A 20,813-nucleotide genomic window follows, 5' to 3' on the forward strand; every position below is an offset into this window, starting at 1 on the left:
TTTGAATCTTTCGGTGGATTAGCAGAGTATTTAAATCAAAAGTGATACGTTTGAGATAACGTGTTATCTGCAGGCTCTAAAAGTGTAACGACTGAACGGCCCATCCAAACTGCAGCTCCTCCCCCAGCAGGGCTCGCATAATTTCAAAATCCCTGGTAGCCCTTCGGGCAGGGACTCTTCAGTTTTTGGTAGCCCAAAATAAATTTAAGTAGCCCAAATAAAAAAGAGAGCAATTTTTTGATTGATGTTTTGTTTCCTGTTTTGTTTCTGTTACAGTATTATACATTAAAGTATAATATTGTAACGGAAACAAAACATTAATCAAAAAATTGTTGAAACACAAATTACAACGTTGTATAAAAATTACAATCATCAACTCAAATACTTGGTTCTAATTGAACAGAAATTTCTATGAACTTGTAAGAACTGTGTAGAACATGAATCAGTCTGTGTCAGATCCTGAATTTAAAATTTCCACTGAAGTCACAGGTAAGAGGCAAGTGGAACCAAGATCGAGGCCATTTGCTTTTTGAAGTTTGCAAAGACTGCTACATTGTGGCAGTGGTAGTTCACTCTTTGCAACATAGTAGCTGTTCTAAACTGATTTTTCAGGTTTATTTTTAGTATGTTATTTGCAGTTGGTGTTTGTTCTGGGAAAGATATTGCAGACTGAGCAATAATGCATTTCTTGCATTTCTCATGGGTTCTAATGGGGGCCTTTCTTAAAATCACTGGTCCCAGTAACAAAGGTCGACTCAGAAATCGAGGGAAAACCAACAACACACCCGGCAGAACATTGTGTTATTTACACAGGTGCACAAAAGTGGTCCGCATGTGCGCATTCGCTGTCAAAATAAAAGACGTGCACCAGATAAGAAGTTGCAACGCGCGTTTGCGTCCATATAAAAGGCTGTTTTTGTCCGCTAGAGTGGGATTTTCACGGCACATTCTGCACCACATCTCTGTGCGTTCATCATTTGTTTGAAGCCAGCTCACCTCCTGCAACCACTTTTCCGAGAATAAGCGCTTCTTTTGCGGTTCGGACTCCTTCTGACATTTCTTTGGAGGTGGAGGAACACCAAAGTAATTGCTTAAAGGAGCTTCTTCAACATCTTTAAGAGTTCTAAACAAATGTCTGTCTTTCTCCAGAAAAATCCTATGTACGCAAACACGCGTTGCAACTTCTTATCTTGTGCGCTCTTTTTATTTTGACAGCGAATGCGCACCTGCGGACCACTTATGTGCAGCCCTGGTTATTTAGCTCGTCATATTGCAGCCACAGAAATTCTTTTGTCCATGAAACCAAAAAGCTGCACTTTCTTTTTGCCTTATAGTCTGATTTGTCATAACTTTTCCGTTTTGTGGTAAGCTTTTCTTTGGCTGTCACTTCTTCACCCTGACCTGTCTTATTTGGCTCAGCAGAACTAAAATATATATCCTGCTGCTTTTACACACACACTCACATAACGCTCAGCGATTCTCTGCGCGATCAACCTCTCACATGTTTAAGCTGCGGAGATTTCACTTGTCATGTTTGCATAGTAAGCTAACGATTGATAAGACGATGTCAGAGGAATTGGTGCGCAAATTATCATCACTCACCAATCAGTGCTGTCGCTCTCAGTTCACAGTTCGCGAGATTGCAAAGTGAAAGCAAAAAACAAGCGCAAATTCAAACGCGATTTCAATATGTCACATATTGACAGTGGCTCACCGATGCCAATGACATAATTACCCAGCTACATTTCCGAAAGAATGCAAAAGCATTGACATAGATTTTTCCTTCCTATGATAGCCCGACGGGCAGGGCAGAGATAGATTTTGGTAGCCCGACTGGAAAAACCGCTAGCCCCGGGACGTCGGGCTAGCGGTTTTGCGAGCCTTGCCCAGCATGACAGTGCTCCCTGTAACCAACAGCCCAGTGAGAGTCCTACTAGGTGAAACAATGCAGTGTTGTAAATCATTTCTCATATAAATTGTGCATTAAGAGAAAGGCTTACAGTGAAAAGTGCTTTGAAGTGTCTTCCTGTAGCAGAGCAAACCTTCAGACCTTCAAAGCTGCAGACCAACAGCATTCCTGTTCTTCCTCTAGACACTTGATGGTACATTAGACAAACCCGTGTTAAGACCTGATGTGTTTAGCTGCAGGATGAGGACCAGCTCGTGCCCTCGCCTGAACCTGGATCGGTTTTCTCAGACAAGAAGCCTCGTGAAGCATCGAGTGACAGAACAACCTTTTTATTTGATTCTAGCCATAAAATATTTTGTCTTGAAAGAGTGAAAGATGTCATATCAAGTTAGTAGGAGGCAGGAAAAAGTTTTATCAAAGCCAGGAGTACAGGTGAGATGACAGAGAGAGCCCTTCCATCAACTGAGCTACAGTTTACTATGATTGTCGTTATGCACCAGAATGCTTCGCTAAACCAGATGTACAAATTCACCAGCTAGAAGCAATTTACAACATGCACTTTATGGAGAAAGATTGCATAGCTCCTCACTGTGTTGCCCTTTAAAGATGTGCTTTTAAAAAGAATCCAGTTTTGGATGAGGCCTTTCTGAAAAGCACTAAATTCAGAAAAGCCCTGTTTTGTATCCGCTGCGGCGCCATCCTCACAGATGTTTCTCAGAAAATCGGAAACGTCCACAGGGGAGAAGAAAGTCAGCCCTGTCGAAGCTGAGTTCAAAATCCATCCCAGAGAGAGGCTTCATGCAGTAACCGTATCCCTTCTGGAATGACTGCGTGATCGAGATTCAGACTCCCGGGCTCCTGACAGTCCAGGTCTCAGGATCTTTCTGGAAAGAAGACTCCCCGCCGGCAGTAGAAAGGACAGGCACTGAGTCGAGCTGGGTCCGGGGTTCCGGTGGAATCGGGGTCGAAGAGAGACGTCTTTCCTCTGCAGGATCTCAGCTGCCTCATATTCGTATGTGGAAATTGCTGAAGACACAAAACAAGCAGATGTGGGGACTGACTGAATCATCATCAACTGTTTGAAGCTCTCAGGCTGTAACTGGATGAAACTGTGAAATTTAGCCTCGTTGCATCAACTGCAGGATGGTAATGGTACATCTCTGTTGCTGTCAGGAGTCTATTTTTACTCTTTAAATTAAAACTCTGACAATTATCTTTGCATGTAATGTTTCATAGGATTCACCTCCAGAGCAGAGTGACTGGAAAACATCCTCACTTTGAGCTGCCTCAAACTACTTTACAATGTCGGGTAAATACCCCACAGTGCTACAGAGAAACCTTCCACAATTAGACGACCCCCTATGAGCAAGTACTTGGTGACAATGGGAAGGAAAAAGTCCCTTTTTAACAAGAAAAAAACTCTAGCAGAGCCGGGCTCAGGGAGGGCCGGCCGGTTGGGGGTCCGCAGCAGGTGCTGCAGAGTCTGTTTTCATGGGGACTGTGAGGTGTAGTAAGCAGACATAAATGACTGGACGAGCGTAAACGCTGCTATCTGTACGCCACACCTTGCAGACGCGCGTTCACGCTGACGTTTATGACAGTCGAGCTGCTCGGCTTTGTGACGTCGGGTTAACTGGCCGACCGTAACCAGGGTGACGCGGGAGGTGATGTACCCGCTAGTAAACATAATGGCTTTCCAGCTTTCTCTTTTTACAGTTTAACTGCTTCTGTTGCCATAGTAACGCCAACCCTTGAGCCCAGTTTGCAGCTATTATCTCCGAGCGGCGGTCCAGTGTGATAGACAAATTAATGACTGAACTCAATGACTTGATAAACGCACCCTCCTCCTCCTCCTCACTCTGCTCTTCTTCCTCTTGTCTCTCCCTTCACCCCTCCTCTGTGCTCGCCGTGCTCGCTGTGGGACACTGTGATGGATTGCCAGCAGTAAAACTCGTGGCTTTTATCTCTGCAGCTTTATGCAGAGCAGCAGAAGACTCAGCAGCCTGAGTGAGAAACACTCACAGCCAGGATCAGGACCTGGATCAGGACCTGGATCACAACCATCCTCTGTCCTTTCAGGAGACATCCCGCCAGCAGCTTCACGGTGAAGCCTCTCATTGATTTGATGCTGTCCCTTCATGCAGCCCCTCAGTTCAGCCTCAATCGTGAAACAACTGATGTGTGTCGAGCAGCAGATCAAACAAGAACTATAAATGGCTTCCAGCGCACAGTCAGACTCATTTAGTAAGTTTGACACCGCTGCATTAGTGGGAGGAACATACTGAGCCGCAGCACAGTCTGTACGGCTGACTGTGATTTAAAAGGCTAAAATAGTGCGTGCCTTTGTGGTGGATGGATGAAAACTGTTAATAACCCTGCAGATCATCGTGTTTTAGTGATGCTGCCAGCAGAACGGAAGAAAACTGACCCTAAAGCATATTTTCCTCCAAAAATGCTGCTTCAAGAGCAGCAAAAACCACTTTGGACCGATTCCAAACACAGAAATTAAGGATTAAAAAACAGACCCAGGATGTACGAATCACATACTTTTCTAACTTTGCGCTGTCGCTGTGGAGGTTTGTGGGAGAGGAGCAGCCACGTCTCTCTTTAAAAAACGAATACATAACAGAAGAGATGACGGTACCTCAGAAAGTCAGGAGCCTTGGAGATCATGTTCTCAAAGTCGGCGAACGAGAGCTTGTGGTCTCCATCGAGGTCGGCCTCCTCGATGGCTTTATCACACACCAGCGTGACCTCCTCGGGCGTCAGCTCCCCTTTGGTCAGCTTGTTCAGGGTCTTCTCCAGGTCCTCCTTACAGATGAAGTTGTCCCTGTTAAAGTCTGGACCAGATCCCCAACGAGACGACTCAGTACTGAGCTGCCACAAAACCTGAACTTATTCTACTAATAATCAACAGTAATAACTGCAAATAATGAAATCATTTTGTAAACTATACATTTTTTTAGGCTTTATTTAGATTTTTCATATATTATTTTGAGACCATTTAAATCTATTTAGATTTAATGTTAATTTAGTGACATTTAATTAATATTTTGAAGAATAATTTTTAGACTAATAATAATTATTTAAATTTTTTGATTATTTTGAATGATAATTCTTTTATTTTTGGCCATTTTATTTACATTTAGGAGAGATTTGTGTATATTAACATTTTAGTTTCTTTTAATATTTTTCAGAAATTCTAATGATCATTTTGCAGGAACTAATAATTTTATCTTAATTATATACTTACGAAGTTGAAATAATTAATTAAAATAATATTTTATATAATCATGCAACAATACCAATTTTTTCAAACCGATACGATACCGATACTTGGATCTGAGTACTTGCCGATACAGAGTACAAAAACCGATACTTCTACCACACACACACAAATGCAATGAATTGGAAGACAGGTTTTATTTTATTCTCTGCCGATAATAAATAATATCTTAATAAAAATGAACACAAAAAAATTTCAAGTGAAAAATAAGCACTTCTGTTAAATTATTGCAGAGTCTCCACATTGTAATTTTACAAAATATCACTGAACTATTGGCACTGTCTCTAGGGGATGTCCCCCTAGTGGCCAATCTAAAAAACTACAACAGAAATGACAAGCCACCCTCTGATTTATGAAATAAGCTAGTATCGGTTCATGGTATCGGTTAACTTTTACGAGTATGAGTACACGCACATTTTACAGTATCGGCCCCGATACCCGATACCAGTATCGGTATCGGCCCCGATACCCGATACCGGTATCTGTATCGGCCCCGATACCCGATACCGGTATCGGTATCGGTGCATCCCTAATCATGCTATTTTTGTTTAAATCAGGAAAACAGCACTTATTCTGAAGCGAGTACTCGCCGAGGCACTTCGCTGCCACAGGTGTGTCACCTCAGACCCAACCCGAGCTTCTCCACCTGCAGGCACACGTTACCGTATATCTTGAAGGCGTAAATGGTCTTGAGCTCTCTGGGTGACGTTTCGCAGAGGGCAGAAAACATATCGACGAAGTCGCTGAAGCTCAGGTTCCCCTGTCCGTCCTCGGAGAACGTCTCCACGATTCTCTCTCTAAACGGGTTTTCCTGTCAGCACAGACACAAAACGTCACACAGTTGAACGTAACAGCCAACAAAAACCGGGATGTGAGACACATTAGTTTTAAAGTCAAAACAAACTGTACCTTCAGTTCAGGCATGGTGACGATGAGCGTCATGGGGACTTTGATGTCGGGGTTGTTGGTGTAGTCCAGCGGCACTAAATGTGGCGCCAGCTCACGATATCGAGCGTGTAACCTGCAGCACGTTAGAGCAAAGTCAGCAGTTTACACAGGAGTCGAATACATTCACTTTAATAACACTTTATATTCAGGATCCCAAATTTCAGACTGATGAGAGAAAAGCAACAAGTTTCCATCAGTCGGTCGGTGATCAAAGCCTCACTAACAAAATGATGCAACCTTAAGATAAAAGCTGCTGGAACGAGGAAGGAGAATCGGAAACACGCCGACGCTGTCCGTCTGTAGCTGTAAAGTGTTTGTCTGAGCCACTCCAGTCTGCTCATTTCCACCTCTAGAGTTTCAGTCTTGATCTTTATTTATCCCACCCAGGGACTGTTTCTTGAAGGTCACCCCCCCATGCCATTTTCTTCTGATTGGTCAACTCCTGCTGAAGGGCAGCATCCAGTGTTTTTGAGCTTTACTGGCACCAAATGATGGAATCAAAGCATTCAGAGCAATCTGAAGTTTGAGTGTTTGGCTCACAGGGATTTCCTTTAGATAAGTTTACTCATTATTTTTCTAAGCTGTGCAGGTTTAATATGAAGGTCTAACTCTGGGTCATGTGACAGAAAATACAGGAACGGTGAATAAGCCTACGTTACAAGTCATCTTAAAATAAGTTTTGAAGTTTGAAATCAGCTCAGTTAATCTCAGTTCAGTCTATTGAACAGTTTAACCTCGTACTATGAAAACAGGTGGAGCTGCAGGTCCTGGAGGTGCATAGGTGTGGGTGGAAATTTGGCACTAATTTTTTTCCCAGCATTTTTGTTTCTTCACAGCGTCATGACTACACGTTAGACGTTTTTAGCTCTGTTTAAAAAATGCAACACAAATCCACTTTGAGCCCACTCTAAGTGTCACAATCTGAAGCTATAATGTGGTTTTTGTTTGGTACAATTCTTCCTGTAACCTTTTTTTTTAGTAACATCCACTTTGATGTAGAGGAACAGAAATACCATCAGTGGATGTTTGATCTGTTTCTAATTACTTATTGGAGAAAACTTCAAAAAGTGCATTTTGAGTAAACTTTGAAGGGTCGTATCACCGTGCAGGACAGAAAGTGTGTCCTTTTATGCTTTGTTAAAATGAGTCAATCAGCTATTAAAATATACTCCAAGCGTGCTGCGTTCAGTGTGAGTTTAGTAGATCCCAGTACAATAAAGCCAATCATCAAAACCACTGTGTAAACACATCGCGCCTACAATACACAGCAGGAAAAATAGCCGAGCAGCAGTGGTTCCTCTCCCTCAGTGAGTGATGAAGGTGTAGATTCAAAAAGAAAAGAAGACCAGCAGACTTTCGCCGTGCGCCACACTCACCGCAGGATTTCCTTCCGGGTGAAGAAGGTGCAGTCCTGGGAACAAACAGAGAGACGAAGAAAGTGAGTCAGAGCGGCCAGTCCTCGGGGAGGATCTGCTTTCACCATCAGTCAGCATCTTCACCACTACCACCATCATCATCATCATCATCCAGTGCAGCAGGATGCAGAGCCAATCAGCAGCAGGAGGCAGATCTGATGTGGTCTGCGTTCTGCTGAGCCATGACGGCAGACACCTCTCCACCTTTCACGCCTCTCTGAAGGACATCCAGCTGTCCGCCTCCATCCTGCCCCCTCTCACCTGATACGCCTCCAGCTGTTCCTCGGTGAAGGTTGTCTGCTTGTTGCCCATCCTGGCCGGCGGATCCTCCCATCACACAGCTGCATCACACTCTGAGCTGGCTTTGCATCCGGCAGCAGGTCTGCGCACAGCCGGGACATCCACTCTCCTGATCCGGGTCTCAGTCTGCGAGCCTGCTGCTGCTGCTGCTGCTGCTGCTGCTGCTGCTGCTGCTGCTGCTGCTGCTGCTGCTGGTCCCAACGCGGAGGAAAACAGGATTGTGACGCCTCAGAGGACAGGAGGAGGAGGTGCAGGCATCACAGTGCTGCTTTCAGCTGCTGCTTGGAAACCCATGAACTGTAAATGCAGGAAGAAATTCTGGAATTACATCATTAGATTAATCTGTTAGATGACTTTATGATAATTTGTTTGTTTATTTTTTTTGTTTTGTTTCTTTTTATGTTAAATAAATTACTTTTTATAACTTTAAATCCATCTTTCTTTATTTCAACCACACATTTCTTCGATTTGCTTTCCAGCTTGGGTTCAATCAGCGTAAAAGTTGTAAAACCCATTTTCTTTTTCAACTGATTTTTCATGTATTGTTTGTTTCTTTTCCTTTTATAATAATAAAGTTATACTAAAATAAATACAGATATTTATGTTTGCAGATTTTCTTTCTCATTTCAGATAGCCTTCCCACCATTCAGACACAGGATATTGGCGTGTGTCACGTCATCGTCAACCGTTTGTCTTGATTGAAAGCTCTGATCCCGTGAAGATGAATGTTAGACTGGCTGTTCTCTGCCATCAGATCCCAGACATCATTTGAACACTAAGCCACAGCTCTAGAGCTTAGAGCCACAGGTTCTAAGCTCACAGTAAACAAAGTAAAGTCAATAACAAGAGTGCACGCACACAAGTCTGAGTGTTTTTTTACATGCAGGTCTAGAGATTAAAGCTCTGAGGTGTATTTTTCAAATGACATAAATCGAATTCTCTTTTTCACACAAACATACATTTTGTCCAATAAACAAGTAAAGAAATAAGTGAGCAACAAAAAAGATATAATAAATAGACATGGCAACCACTAAAAACAGCCTAATTACAGCAAATAAAAAAACAAAAAAGAATTGAACAAACTTTAATATGTTCTAATCACGGTGATGACTGGAGAGTAGCGCCTTTTTTGCCTTGTTTGTGCAGATTCGGATCTTCCTAACTGCTCCTGAAGGCAGCACTAATTCTGATGGTGGTGCAGCGTCCAGCAGGTGGCGCCAAAAACAGCCTGTGGCGTCAATGACTCGTACAGCCACGAGGATCTCTCGGAGTGAGTCATCTTTCTCGGAGTGAGTCATCTTGCTCGAAAAGGATCTTTGTCCCGGCTGGTTTTCGGCAGCAGCTCCGAGTGAGTCATTCACTCACAGACGATCTGGGAGAGCTCTTCCTGGTCAGAATGGCAGGCAACGCGTGGAGGTCACTGGTAAGAAGCACCGTGTTTATTCCTGGTTTTAGACCACCAAAGCTCTGTGTGTTACAGATGAACAGGGCTGTGTGTGTCTGCTGAAGCCTGTGTTTGTCACTTTGTCTGTCTTTACACGCTCTCCGCGTGTTTTTTGGGCTGATGTACCTTGGTTAGCACTTAGCCAGGAACCCACGTCCTTCACTTGAATGGAAGCTTCTGGAGCTGACGGAGACGTTTACCCTCGTCTCACCTGTCTAATACAACTTTGACTTTCTTCACATATTCCCCTCCGCCAACCTCAATCTGGTTACCTTGACAATACGTCGACCTGTCCAGCTCTTTCTGCTCTTTAGTTCTCTGTGATCCCTAAATCCATACTAGAGTCACGGAGAAACCAACGTCAGCCTCCGTTTAAATTTGCACGAATTTAAGCTCAGTTTAGAGTTTAGATGGAATCATTAGATCGTAGAAGTTAGTTGAAAACATTTCGAAAAGTGGATGACCTCTGATAACTTCGGCATACATGAAATTCAACATGTAGCTAGTTCTTGGTAGAGTCAAACTAGGTGTGGCTGCTAAGAAATGGTTGCTTTAACTAATGTGGAAACGAACACCAGACTCCCTTTTTAAATAAAGCAATTTACCTTAAACTCGTACTATGATTAAATTCCAGGTCCCGTTTTAACTGACGGAAAAGATGTCAAATAATGTGAAGCTCCTGAGATAAACTCGGCGTTGAAAAAAGTCACCGTAATGTAATTGGCAGTAACAAATGTGACAGATATACTACACTATCCAAAAATAAGCAACATCAGCATACAAAGGAACTACAAAACAGAACAGCGGAAGTGGTGGTAATAATTCTCTCCCTTGTAATTTGTTACTGATGCTTGAAATTAGCCCTAGAACTTAAAGTTTGTACATATAAGCTCCTCAGGTCATTTTTAAATGTTATAATATGAATTATTAGGAGGATTTCAAGCCTCAGCAGCAAATAATCAAGGTGATTCTTTGCAGTTTTGTTTTACACAACAACAGCAAGTGTTTTCAAACAGCTGAACACAGACTAACCATCACGATCAGGTTGTTTTTGAGCTGCTTTGGTGTGTTTTGTGTTGAGTTGACCTTTACGTCGTCTCTTCCAGCTGACCCAGGCAGTGGGGGTAGCGGTCAGAAAACCAGCTCTGGCTTCAGCCTCCTTTTCAAGAGGGGTGAGTAGCTCCACCTCTGCCTTCCTGGGATGCAATCAAAGAGATGCTTTTCGCTTCACAACTCCCAGAAAATCCATTTATAAATAACAGGAAATGTTTTACATGAAAGCAGAGACCTTGATCTCGGCTGGACTGTGATCTGCTCCAGCTGTCTGAGTTGTGTCTCTCTGTCTCTGCAGGTGAAGACAGTCACCATGATTCCCGGTGATGGAATCGGTCCAGAGATCTCCGCTGCTGTCATGAAGATCTTTGAAGCAGCAAAGGCAAGTTTGATCAGACTTTAGAGGCCAAATCTGGAAAATGATCTCACCTGAGTCCTCTCAGGGTCAGCGCATTTTTGGAACAGTAACTTTAACATATTTAATAAAGCCATGAAAAAATTTACTTTAATGCTGTGGATATTTTCTGAGATATAAGCACCTCGAAGTACATGGAAGATAGCTGGTGCGTTCTAATTTGCCTTGTTTTTTCCACCATTTTTCATCTCTCGTAACTTCTTTAGTTCTTTGTACCCTTCAATGGTTACCCAAAATACACTTTTTATTTAAGTTTTCTCGAGTAAATGATCAGAATATAGAGCAAACCTTCAGGGGATCCATGCACTTTTCTGTTCCTCTGTGTCACAGATATGGACTGTGACGCTTGGAGTGGGTGTAAAATCGATACGGTAGAGCACAGGTGTCAAAGTCCAGGCCTCGAGGCCTGGAGCTTTAGTGTGTTTTCAGCCCTGAAAATTTCATGTGATATCACAGTTTCTTATAAAGTTATGTGAGCTCAACGTGCTGGAAAGAAATAAATACAAAGCACTACTGGCTATTCTAAGAGGGTCAGGTGGGAGGCACTGATTGGTTTTGGATCAGTTTCTAAATAAAATTTTCCTCTGAAGGCTCCAATCACGTGGGAGGAGAGGAACGTGACGGCGATAAAGGGACCTGGCGGCAGATGGATGATCCCTCCTGACGCCAAAGAGTCCATGGACCGGAGCAAGATCGGTCTGAAAGGTCTGCACGTGTCCGTTACCTTTAGACAGATTTCCTGGAAGATTCCTGCTCGTCGGTGTTTTTTGTTTTTTACATTTTTTTTTCTCCATCAGGACCCCTGAAGACACCCATCGCTGCAGGTCACCCCTCCATGAACCTGCTGCTCAGGAAGACCTTTGACCTTTACGCAAACGTGAGGCCCTGTGTCTCCATCGAGGGCTACAAGACTCCGTACACCGATGTCGACCTGGTCACCATCCGGGAGAACACGGAGGGCGAGTACAGCGGCATCGAACACATGGTGAGTGAACGGAGGCCGAGTGTGCGACAGCTCCGAGCTGAGAGGGTTACGGCGGGCTGTCCTGAGTAATCCTGACGGGTGTGTGAAAGCAGCCGTCACAGGCGATGCACAAGCTGCAGACAGAGAGGAGTTCTGCTTAATTTTCTGACACCGTATGTGAAACGTTTGGTAGTGCGTTTGTTTAAAGTGCTTCGTTTTGTTCTGTTTTTATTTGTGGACTGTGCCAGAGCAGCTTTGCATGATTCACATTTCAAAATAAGCCTCACTTATTCTACACATTGGGCCTTGCTGCTGCTGTGGCTCATGAAACAAGCTGTTTTAGCTCCTCCCCTTGTAAGTCAGCTTCCTTCTGATTGGTTGCCCCTCAAAAACAGTGTTTGAACAATAGGTGGGTGGGGCTTCTTTGCCTCAGATAACCATATTAGGGATTTCCTCTGTTGCTGACATCATTCAGAGCCAGGAGTAGAAAAAACTGTGAGGTCTTTTGGATCACGGGGGTTACTGTCGGTACACTGAGCTCATTATTAGAAGCTTTGGCCGTTTTTAAGGCGAACATCCACCACTGTTCACCAACAGACACTTTGCAGAGCTAGCAAGTTTACACTTAGCCCTTTTAGCTTCTCTGAAGGCAACAAATATTAGGGCTGTGCACCCTGCCAAGGTTATCCACACCTGTTCAATAATCACCAATGAGCAAATGTGTGCAGGAATCTGTCACAGTGACTGTTGTCCAGTTCTTTAGCGTGTGAGTCAGGATGCTGCTGGAAGCTGTTAGCAGGTGTTGTTATCTGTGTTGACTGGTTGGTCTACCTGCCTCCTCACCTGTTCCCTGCAGGTCAGCTAGCAGCTGCAGGCAGGACGCTCTGCTCCCGTTCGTCTCTCCTGGTAAGAAGGAGGAAGCGGCGCCAGAGTCGTATTCACAGAGCACCTCGTTCCACCTCTGATAGATTCACTTTCATCCCAAAGACACAAACTTTGAGACTGTTTCACATTCTGCACACTGTGCTGCAGACATGATGAGCATGCTAACCATCATCCTGCACTGAGCAGCTCCCTCATCAGACTGTGGATCCAGGCCTTTAATTCTCTGGACTCCTGATTGGACAGTTAGTTTCTTATGCTGATTAGATCCTTTGATATTTGTTATTAACTCAAGTTTAAAGCACAATCCTCTGGACCTTCAAATATTTCTGCTTCGTTTCAGCCTGTTCTGCTCTCCTGTGTAAACATTTGGGCACAGACACACCGTAGACACGTGAACGGAAAGCACAGCAGGCTGAAATAAAGCAGAACGGTCCTTTAAATCTTCTTGGTGCTTCTGGATGTTTTGTGAATACGGCAGAACCACTGCCAGCTTCCTGAAGCTCACCTGTTCACCCTCACATTCCCGACGTGGCTCCGTCTGCATTCACACTGTCAGCTCAGATCTGGAGACGGTGTTAGCACGAAGCCCAGCAGCTGGGAGAACCTGTTAGCATGAACGCTGATGTCCGTGTTCAAAGAACGAGGCATCCGAGCAGATCTCCCAGCTGGCAGTGAACGTGTGTGTGTGTAAAGTCTCACATCCATCACCTGTGAACCTCCGCCTGTTCTCCGTCTGGTGATTCGTGTCGCCCCTCCTCCTCGTCTCAACTTTTACCCACAGCTGCCCTCAGGATGGACTAATAACTGCAGCAGCTGAAACTCTGTAAGGTCAAACTTTATTTGAGAACAAGTTTAACTTGGTAAAGACCTCGAATCTCATGGAAAAGATGTTTGCTGGTGTCCTAGAGGTCAGAAACCTCCCCTTGTATATATCTGATTAATTATGTCCCCAAAACGATGCTTTTATATCTTTGAGAGATTAGGCCTCCCCTCCCTGTGTGCGTCACATACCTCTCTTGTTTCCTAATCTGGAAACTGTTCCATGTATTTCCACAGAAAAGCTGTGATTTTTCTGCACCAGCACGGCACCGAAACCATGACTGAGCACAAAGGTTGAAGCAGCACAGGCTGCAGGAGGGTCTGTTACACTAATTTTCCTCTGACTCCTCGACTTCCTGTTTTAAAACGCAGCGTTTAAATCGATCGAGATGTGAGTACTGAGGCAAAACCAGCTGTAACCTTCCATTTTTTGCTCCGTTACCTATTAGCTAACGCAGCAGACACGCTTCCTTTAGAATTGCCCCGTTTTCCACTCATTTTTTTAGCCACCCTTGTTTGCCAGATGTGTATTCAGCCACATCCATCTTTTCCTTCTGTGTTTCTGGTCATAGGTGCAGTCTCTTGCGTCCCTCCACAGTTTGATTGTTGATTCGATTGTGTTCGGTCCAGCTGTGAGTAACTTCAGTGCGTTTCTTATCTTTTTGTTGCCGTAGATCGTCGACGGCGTTGTTCAGAGCATCAAACTGATCACCGAGAACGCCAGCAGACGCATCGCTGAGTACGCCTTCGAGTACGCCAGGAACAACAAAAGAACGAGCGTGACCGCCGTCCACAAAGCCAACATCATGTGAGTGCAGCCCATCGCCCCGTGTGTCAGTCGGTGAGACCGTAATGTTGAGCCCTCATGGCTGCGGCGTTGCCGTCATCCGACGCAGGAGGAAGAACAAATTCAGAAAGCTGATCACAGTCATAGGCAACTCATTTATTCACCAGTGTAAGGTTTGATTTCTTAATCATCACTAACTGCCAACAAACACTTTATTAACAGGAAAGAAATGGAGGTGAGGTAGATTCATCCAGTCGGAGGCCCATGGGACCAAACCCAAAGTCCATCTCACATGGACAGTGGGCAGCCTGCCTCCAGCGAGGGCTACCACCTGTTGATAGTCAGTCCACAGGTTACCCAGCAGTCTGTTTTAGTCTTACTGAGTTTCAGCTTTTAGGACGGGGCACAAGTGCACCTCTGTAAAGGAAAGGGGTCGATTAGAGATAACAAAGAATAGTTGTTGAAAGCCAAAATCCAAGTAATCACTCCACCTTAGCTTGCACGTCTGAGGGAGAGGAGTGATCAGAGGACTTATTTAATCGAATTAGTTCAAACAGTTTGGGGGTTATTATTTATGTTACCCATGTTTTGTCACTCACACACTCAGACTCTGTCCCGGTCAGGCGTCGTGTTCCCCCACAGTGCAGATGTTGTGTTGCTGTTGTGTAACTCAGACTCTGTTTGCAGGCGGATGTCAGACGGTCTCTTTCTGAGAAAGTGCCGCGAGGTGGCTGAAAACTACAAAGACATCAAGTTTACCGAGATGTACCTCGACACCGTGTGCCTCAATGTGAGTCCGCCAAACAGTTCAGCAGCCAGATGTTCTGCAGCTGTTTCACAGTCTGCATTTAACCCTTTAAAGCTGGTCAGAGCAGCACGCTCAGTTTTGCGTAACTATTTTTAAATCCCGGTAGCTCTGCAACCACGTAAGCTAGCGCAATAATTTTTTTTGCATATGAAACCGGAAGAGTTGTACTTACATCTTATGCCATCAGCTTGTCCTCGGTCACAGTTTCCTTCCACATATAACTTTGCAAAAACTGCATAAAAAGTGCTTGCAGGTACAAAAACATAATATTCCAGAAACACGCTTTGCCGATCCGATCAGCTGTTTGTAACACTTCCTACGTTGGAATAGACGTCAGCGCGAACTTTTGCATGTCCGCCATGACCTGCCCGAAACCGGAAGTGACGTCATTTTCGCGGAAATGTAGTTTTTTACCATCAGGGCCTCATGAGCCTATACTGGTGTTTTTAAAAGTTATGTTTGACTTTCTGACTTTCTGTGTCGTTTCTGGGATGCTTAGGACTCATATTGCACTGCTGGAAATAGTTTATTTTGATGCATATGCTGCTTTTTTGCAAATTTGCATTATAATATTTATTTTAGTTTTTCCTGCAGTATATAAAAATCTGTGTATTTCAAAAATAAAACTATGAAGACACTCAAAATAAATTTCCTGTGGTGGGAAACTATTTTGTGCAACTTTTTTGTATTTACAGTTTTGAGGGATAAGCCTCTTAAATTTCTCTAACTAGAAATATATGTTAAAAAAACAAAAACGATTTTCAATTTTTTTGTAGTTTATTGCACTTTTTTGCAATTTATGTAATTACTATGCACTTAATGCAGACATATTATTAAAATTTGGGCTGTAATGGTTGTATTGATGTATAGCAACTTGAAATGCTCCCAAAAATGGCTCCACAGCATGTAAAAATATAATATAAGCTCTGGCGGACTTGGTTCTATGGTAGGTCTTAAAGGGTTAATGTGTTTACCTCATTAATCCAGACAGTGAGATAATTCTGTTTAATGAGTGTGTTCAGAGCTGGATGGACTTGGGGGTTAATTTCAGTGTTACTTAATGGTTTTTTCAGAAGCTTTTTTAGGCACGAGTCAGTTATTTTCATGGAAAAATACTGTAATTTAGATTAACAAAGAAAAGCCTTAGAGGGTTAATTGATACCACTACAATAACTTTACAACACACGACAAACATGTGGGGTTTTGTTTTTTCTTTTTTTGCTTTTCCAGAATTCTGGAAAAGAAAGAAAGATGTGCCCACGTTTTGTTTAGTTTTTTTTCCAGTGGCCCTTATCCTCTTCCATACTTTCCTGACATGTCCCGATGCTTGTGTTTTCCAGATGGTCCAGGATCCAACCCAGTTTGACGTCCTGGTGATGCCCAACCTGTACGGAGACATCCTGAGGTCAGTGAATTATTCGCTCTGAAACCTGTGTGCCAATCAGAGGCTGTTATTGGAAGTGCTGAGGTCATGTGACTGTGTTTCAGCGATCTGTGCGCTGGTCTGATCGGAGGCCTCGGCGTCACTCCCAGCGGGAACATCGGCGCCAACGGAGTCGCCATATTCGAATCGGTTTGTATCGCTTTGTCTTTTTTAGTGCCGTGCAGCTTCATCTGAGTTATGATGCTTCATCACTGAGTACTTTACTCTTCATGCTGTAGTTTTGTGCAGAACAACAAGCAAGTGCAGTAAAAAGCATGTACAATCTTTAAAAGCAGATGCTTTAAAAAGATTAAATATTCTTTTCTGATCTTCTGTAATTTGTTATATGATGTCAGGTGTTCTTAGTCTTTCAACCAATGAGGTAAATGACTCCCTGGGAACAAAAGCTCCATTCCCAGGGATTCATTTACTGCTGGTAGAAGTAGAAATTTAGGGAGGGGGCTCTCACCCCAGAGATGTCACTGTGGTCATTTGGGAATGAGTTTGAGCGTCTGTGCAGTTGCCTGAGTTGTAACCTTACTGTGGACACACACAAGCAGCTGCAGTCGTGTCCTTAAAGAGACAGGAGCTACTGAAAAAGTCAGTAAAGGGATGAATAAGGATTTAATCTGAACTGTGAATTATGCAGAGGTGCTGGGGTGAAGTAATGTTGAGCTCCACCTCGACCTGGTGCACAGAAAAATCCCATCAGTAAAACTCTTTAAGAGATATTTCCCACAAAACTGAATGCTTGGATTGAACTTGTAACAGGCAGTTTTACAGTGTAATTATCTGAGTGTTAAGCAGTCCTGTAATCCTGTGACCAAACGTCTGTAATCAGGAGACCTGCAGATTTATTGTTGTTTTCCTGACAAACTAAAATGAATGTTTGTGCTGCAGGTCCACGGCACCGCCCCTGACATCGCCGGCATGGACCTGGCGAACCCCACTGCCCTGTTACTGAGTGCTGTCATGATGCTGCGTCACATGGGTCTGCATGACCATGCCGACAAGATCCAGGCGGCCTGTTTTGACACCATCAGAGACAAGAAGGTGAGGCTGAAGTCTCTCCTTGGAGGGCTCCAGTATTTTTGTTCCTTTAAGTTTCAAACAATGAAAGCAGCGTGTCTGTAACTCGTTGTTCCAAAAGCTCAGACTGATCCAAACACTGAATTTTTGCTCTTGGTTTTGGATGATGACAAAGAAAGGGGAGTGTCTTAGCAGCCCCACCCACCTACCTTCTATTTATGAAGGGCAGCCAATCACAAGCAAGGTGGCCTGAAAAGCTCGAGAGAAAGCAGAGAAGCTAAAACAGCCTGTATCAGGCGATCTGGGTGGTTTCATCAACGCCCAGAATAAATAGGATTATTTTCAATTGTGAATCATCCAAAGCCACTCTAGTGGAGTCTGAGAACCTCTGCTAATGTCATTAATAACAGCTGGAATGATGTTGAGGACACCTGAAATGCTCTCAGAGAGAAGCTGCAGTTACTCCAGGACCGCCAGGAAAAAATCTTACACTTTCAGTTGTGCATTCTGGAGGACGACCTCCTTAAAATCACACTTTGTATGATCTTTTTTCTAATGGTTTGTCACACTCCTGTATCTTGGAGTGAAGCAGACGGGAAACATGACACTGTTGACAGTAGGGGTGGGTTTTTATAATCGATTTATCGATTAAAATCGATTCTGGCTTGGATAACGTAAAATCGATTCATTAAAATCCTGAATCGATTTTTTAATATAAATTTTGCAAGAAATGCCAGAATCTCTGGTGAAATCTCACAAAATTTCAACAACCACCAAACAGCTAAGACAGTAAATGAGAGCAGGAACATGGATTCTGCACAAAGACGTAAACACACAGCCCAACCGCGGATCAGAATCAGTGAGATGTCGCCTTTCTCACAGTCGGGGCTGAAAGCCGACAGTGCGCTGATTCTGATCTGTCGGCGGTCCGCGCTTTGTGTTCACGCCCTTTATGCGCTGATTCTAAAGCTGTTAGTTTTATCTCTCTCCAAACAATATTGACCGAACCAGCAGCAAAAGAAGATCCAAACTAGGCTTCACATAAACAAAGTCATGAATTCACTCTGACTTTTATTGTTTTGCTTCGACCACGATGCACAGCTCTCTCTCGCATGCTCGCTCTCTTGCGCGCTCTCTCTCCCTCTCTCTCTCTCTGTACTGTTTTCTGCATTATTCGCTTGCTTGTTACGCACAAGTCTACCGTTGTTTACAGCGCTGTCGGCCGACGTTTTTTTTTTTCGTTTTATATACTTCCGAAAATAAAACCTAATTTCTGCCGTTCAATACCGAACAAATTTAAACTTTTTAAAATTATGCAAAATGCAAAACGCTCAGCCTTGTCTCTAATAAAACCGCTGTAACTTCAGAGGTAATGTTCATGTGTTGATTAATGGTTTTCTTTCGTTTTTGATCTACTGCAGAAAATTTTTATAAAATCCCAGAACAGGAAAATCACCTTCATGTGTTTCTGTGTTTTATCTTCAGCTACTTTGACACAAAGGCCTCTGCTGTGACGCTCACACCTTTGATAAAGTCTTGGTGTGTCAGCTTCCTTTTTATAGATACAAAAATATGTAAATGTACTGATCTGAATTATAATATTTCTGACTGTCAAAATTTCCCAGATTCAAATCGAATTGAATCGAATCGAATTAAATTGAATCGAATCGAATTAAATCGAATCGTGGATCGAAATCGATTCGGGACCCTGTGAATCGGGATTGAATCGATTCTAGAAATCAGTGATGATACCCAGCCCTAGTTGACAGGGCTGCTTTTAATCTGAGTGGAGGCTGCTGGATACTTCCTGTTGAGCTCTTCTGAGATGACAGTTGATACATTGTTACGCCTTAGGAGGCTTATTCAACAGAAGTCAGTTTGAGCACCACCCAGTGGCTGTGGATGGGTCTGCAGTTTAATCCAGGCTGGCTGTCAGCAGCACCACCTGCTGGTTGGAGCAGATTCCTGTGAAATAAGAGCTGCTGCTCACTGATGTGTTTGTGTTTCAGGTTCTGACAAAGGACCTGGGAGGAAGTGCAAAGTGCTCTGAGTTCACAGCTGAGATCTGCCGTCGTGTCCAGGATCTGTCCTGAAGCTGCAGGGGAGAGGCCGCTGTTGGAGGCTCCCCCCGCCCGCCCATCTATCCCGCTGACTCGTCATATCTCTCTGAAGTTGCTGCTGGCTGTGGAGGGGTGGGGCTTCTGCAGCAACATCTTGAGTCCTTAACATTCACAGCAAGCGTAACGCACAAGTTTCACCAAGAAGCATGAGATGAGAGCGTTTCTTACTGTAATATCAGATGAATGACGGTATCAGTGCTTCGTTCCATTCGCATATTCTTTATCGTATTTTTGTAACAGTAGTACTGCGGGTAAAAGGTTCTCTTATTTATTGTTTCCACTTCCTGTTACTGCTTTATTCACTCCTACTCACCCAGATATATAAAAATTCTACAAAGAAATGTCTCTCCTCTGTTTTGTTTTTCTTTTGCACCTCAGACACTTGGAATCAAACATGCAGCTTTAATGCTTCGAGTTTAGCATCTGCTCTTAACACTCGTTTTTATTTGAAATTATTCAGAAACAGTTTAGCGTTTCCTGTTAAAGTCAGAGTGGAACACTGAGCAAACCATCAGGAAACATGGCAGCACCAGAGAGAGGTTCTACTTAACTTCAATAAAGGTGCTTTTTGTAATTACTCTCAATTGGACTAAAACCTTCACCACCAGAGGGCACTGTTTCACCGGTGGGTGTGTTGAAATGTTCCAGATGTGACGTTTCTTATTTTTTAGCAACACTCATTTCCTAAAGAGGCTTTCTCCCCAGGCCATCACTGCAAACAAGAATGTCCTCGTTATGACCTCATTAAATCAGTGCTATGTTGAGTCATTACGACATCTTGTTGTTCAAACTGGGATTATACATTTTAGCATTATTATTACCCAGAGTTGAGATCATTTAATAACCTTGCCCAATTAACCTAAATGAATTGTAAGAGAAATGGCTATAACTCTATGTATTGACCTTTTAAACAATACCAGTTTGGGGGTGGCAGGATTAGCAGCAGCATTAAGAAACTGTTTATTTAAAAACAGAAACCTGTCTTCACTCTTTTCCATACTCTGACCACTTTGTTAGGTACACGTTCTACAGTCCCTGGATTTCTACCAAAAATACTGCTGTCATCGCTCTAAACCAAAGTTGCTGGGCCCCAAATAAGGACAGGAGGGTTACTGCTAAAAATCCAGCTGTGATGACTCGCCATCCCTCCACTGAGACTGTTGACTCTGATGAGACTTTATCAGAAACAGTAGGTGGATCAAGTGGAG

The 20,813-nt window shown here is 43.5% G+C and overlaps 2 protein-coding genes and 1 long non-coding RNA gene across 6 annotated transcripts in view; 2 read left to right on the top strand and 1 right to left on the bottom strand.

The window, feature by feature from the left end:
* LOC146526206 (uncharacterized) overlaps nt 1–20,813 on the top strand; it is a 372,953-nt gene that overhangs the window by 298,299 nt on the left and 53,841 nt on the right. The window lies entirely within an intron of this gene.
* On the bottom strand, nt 1,892–8,020 carry LOC146526223 (calcium and integrin-binding family member 2-like). 4 transcript variants are annotated; one of them, XM_085131763.1, is made up of 6 exons: nt 7,820–8,016; nt 7,520–7,554; nt 6,105–6,216; nt 5,859–6,006; nt 4,554–4,749; nt 2,098–2,935 (listed from the first exon to the last, which is right to left on the bottom strand). In XM_085131763.1, the coding sequence occupies exons 1-6, from the start codon at nt 7,868–7,870 to the stop codon at nt 2,914–2,916; spliced, it is 564 nt and encodes a 187-aa protein (XP_084987889.1). In that variant the 5' UTR covers nt 7,871–8,016; the 3' UTR covers nt 2,098–2,913. The 4 variants fall into 4 exon arrangements, with proteins under 4 accessions (XP_084987834.1, XP_084987883.1, XP_084987876.1 ...); XM_085131757.1 differs by having other exon boundaries at nt 1,895–4,749; nt 7,820–8,020; XM_085131750.1 differs by lacking the exon at nt 7,820–8,016 and having other exon boundaries at nt 2,093–2,935; nt 7,520–7,731.
* LOC146526224 (isocitrate dehydrogenase [NAD] subunit alpha, mitochondrial-like) lies at nt 9,150–19,946 on the top strand. The gene is made up of 11 exons (XM_085131053.1): nt 9,150–9,281; nt 10,409–10,474; nt 10,654–10,737; nt 11,361–11,475; nt 11,568–11,755; nt 14,113–14,246; nt 14,913–15,015; nt 16,374–16,438; nt 16,522–16,606; nt 17,357–17,509; nt 19,495–19,946. Exons 1-11 carry the CDS (start codon nt 9,255–9,257, stop codon nt 19,576–19,578), a joined length of 1,104 nt encoding a protein of 367 aa, XP_084987179.1. The 5' UTR covers nt 9,150–9,254; the 3' UTR covers nt 19,579–19,946.

The sequence above is a fragment of the Neolamprologus multifasciatus genome, chromosome 1 (assembly GCF_963576455.1).
Source record: "Neolamprologus multifasciatus chromosome 1, fNeoMul1.2, whole genome shotgun sequence".
Lineage (NCBI taxonomy): Eukaryota > Metazoa > Chordata > Actinopteri > Cichliformes > Cichlidae > Neolamprologus > Neolamprologus multifasciatus.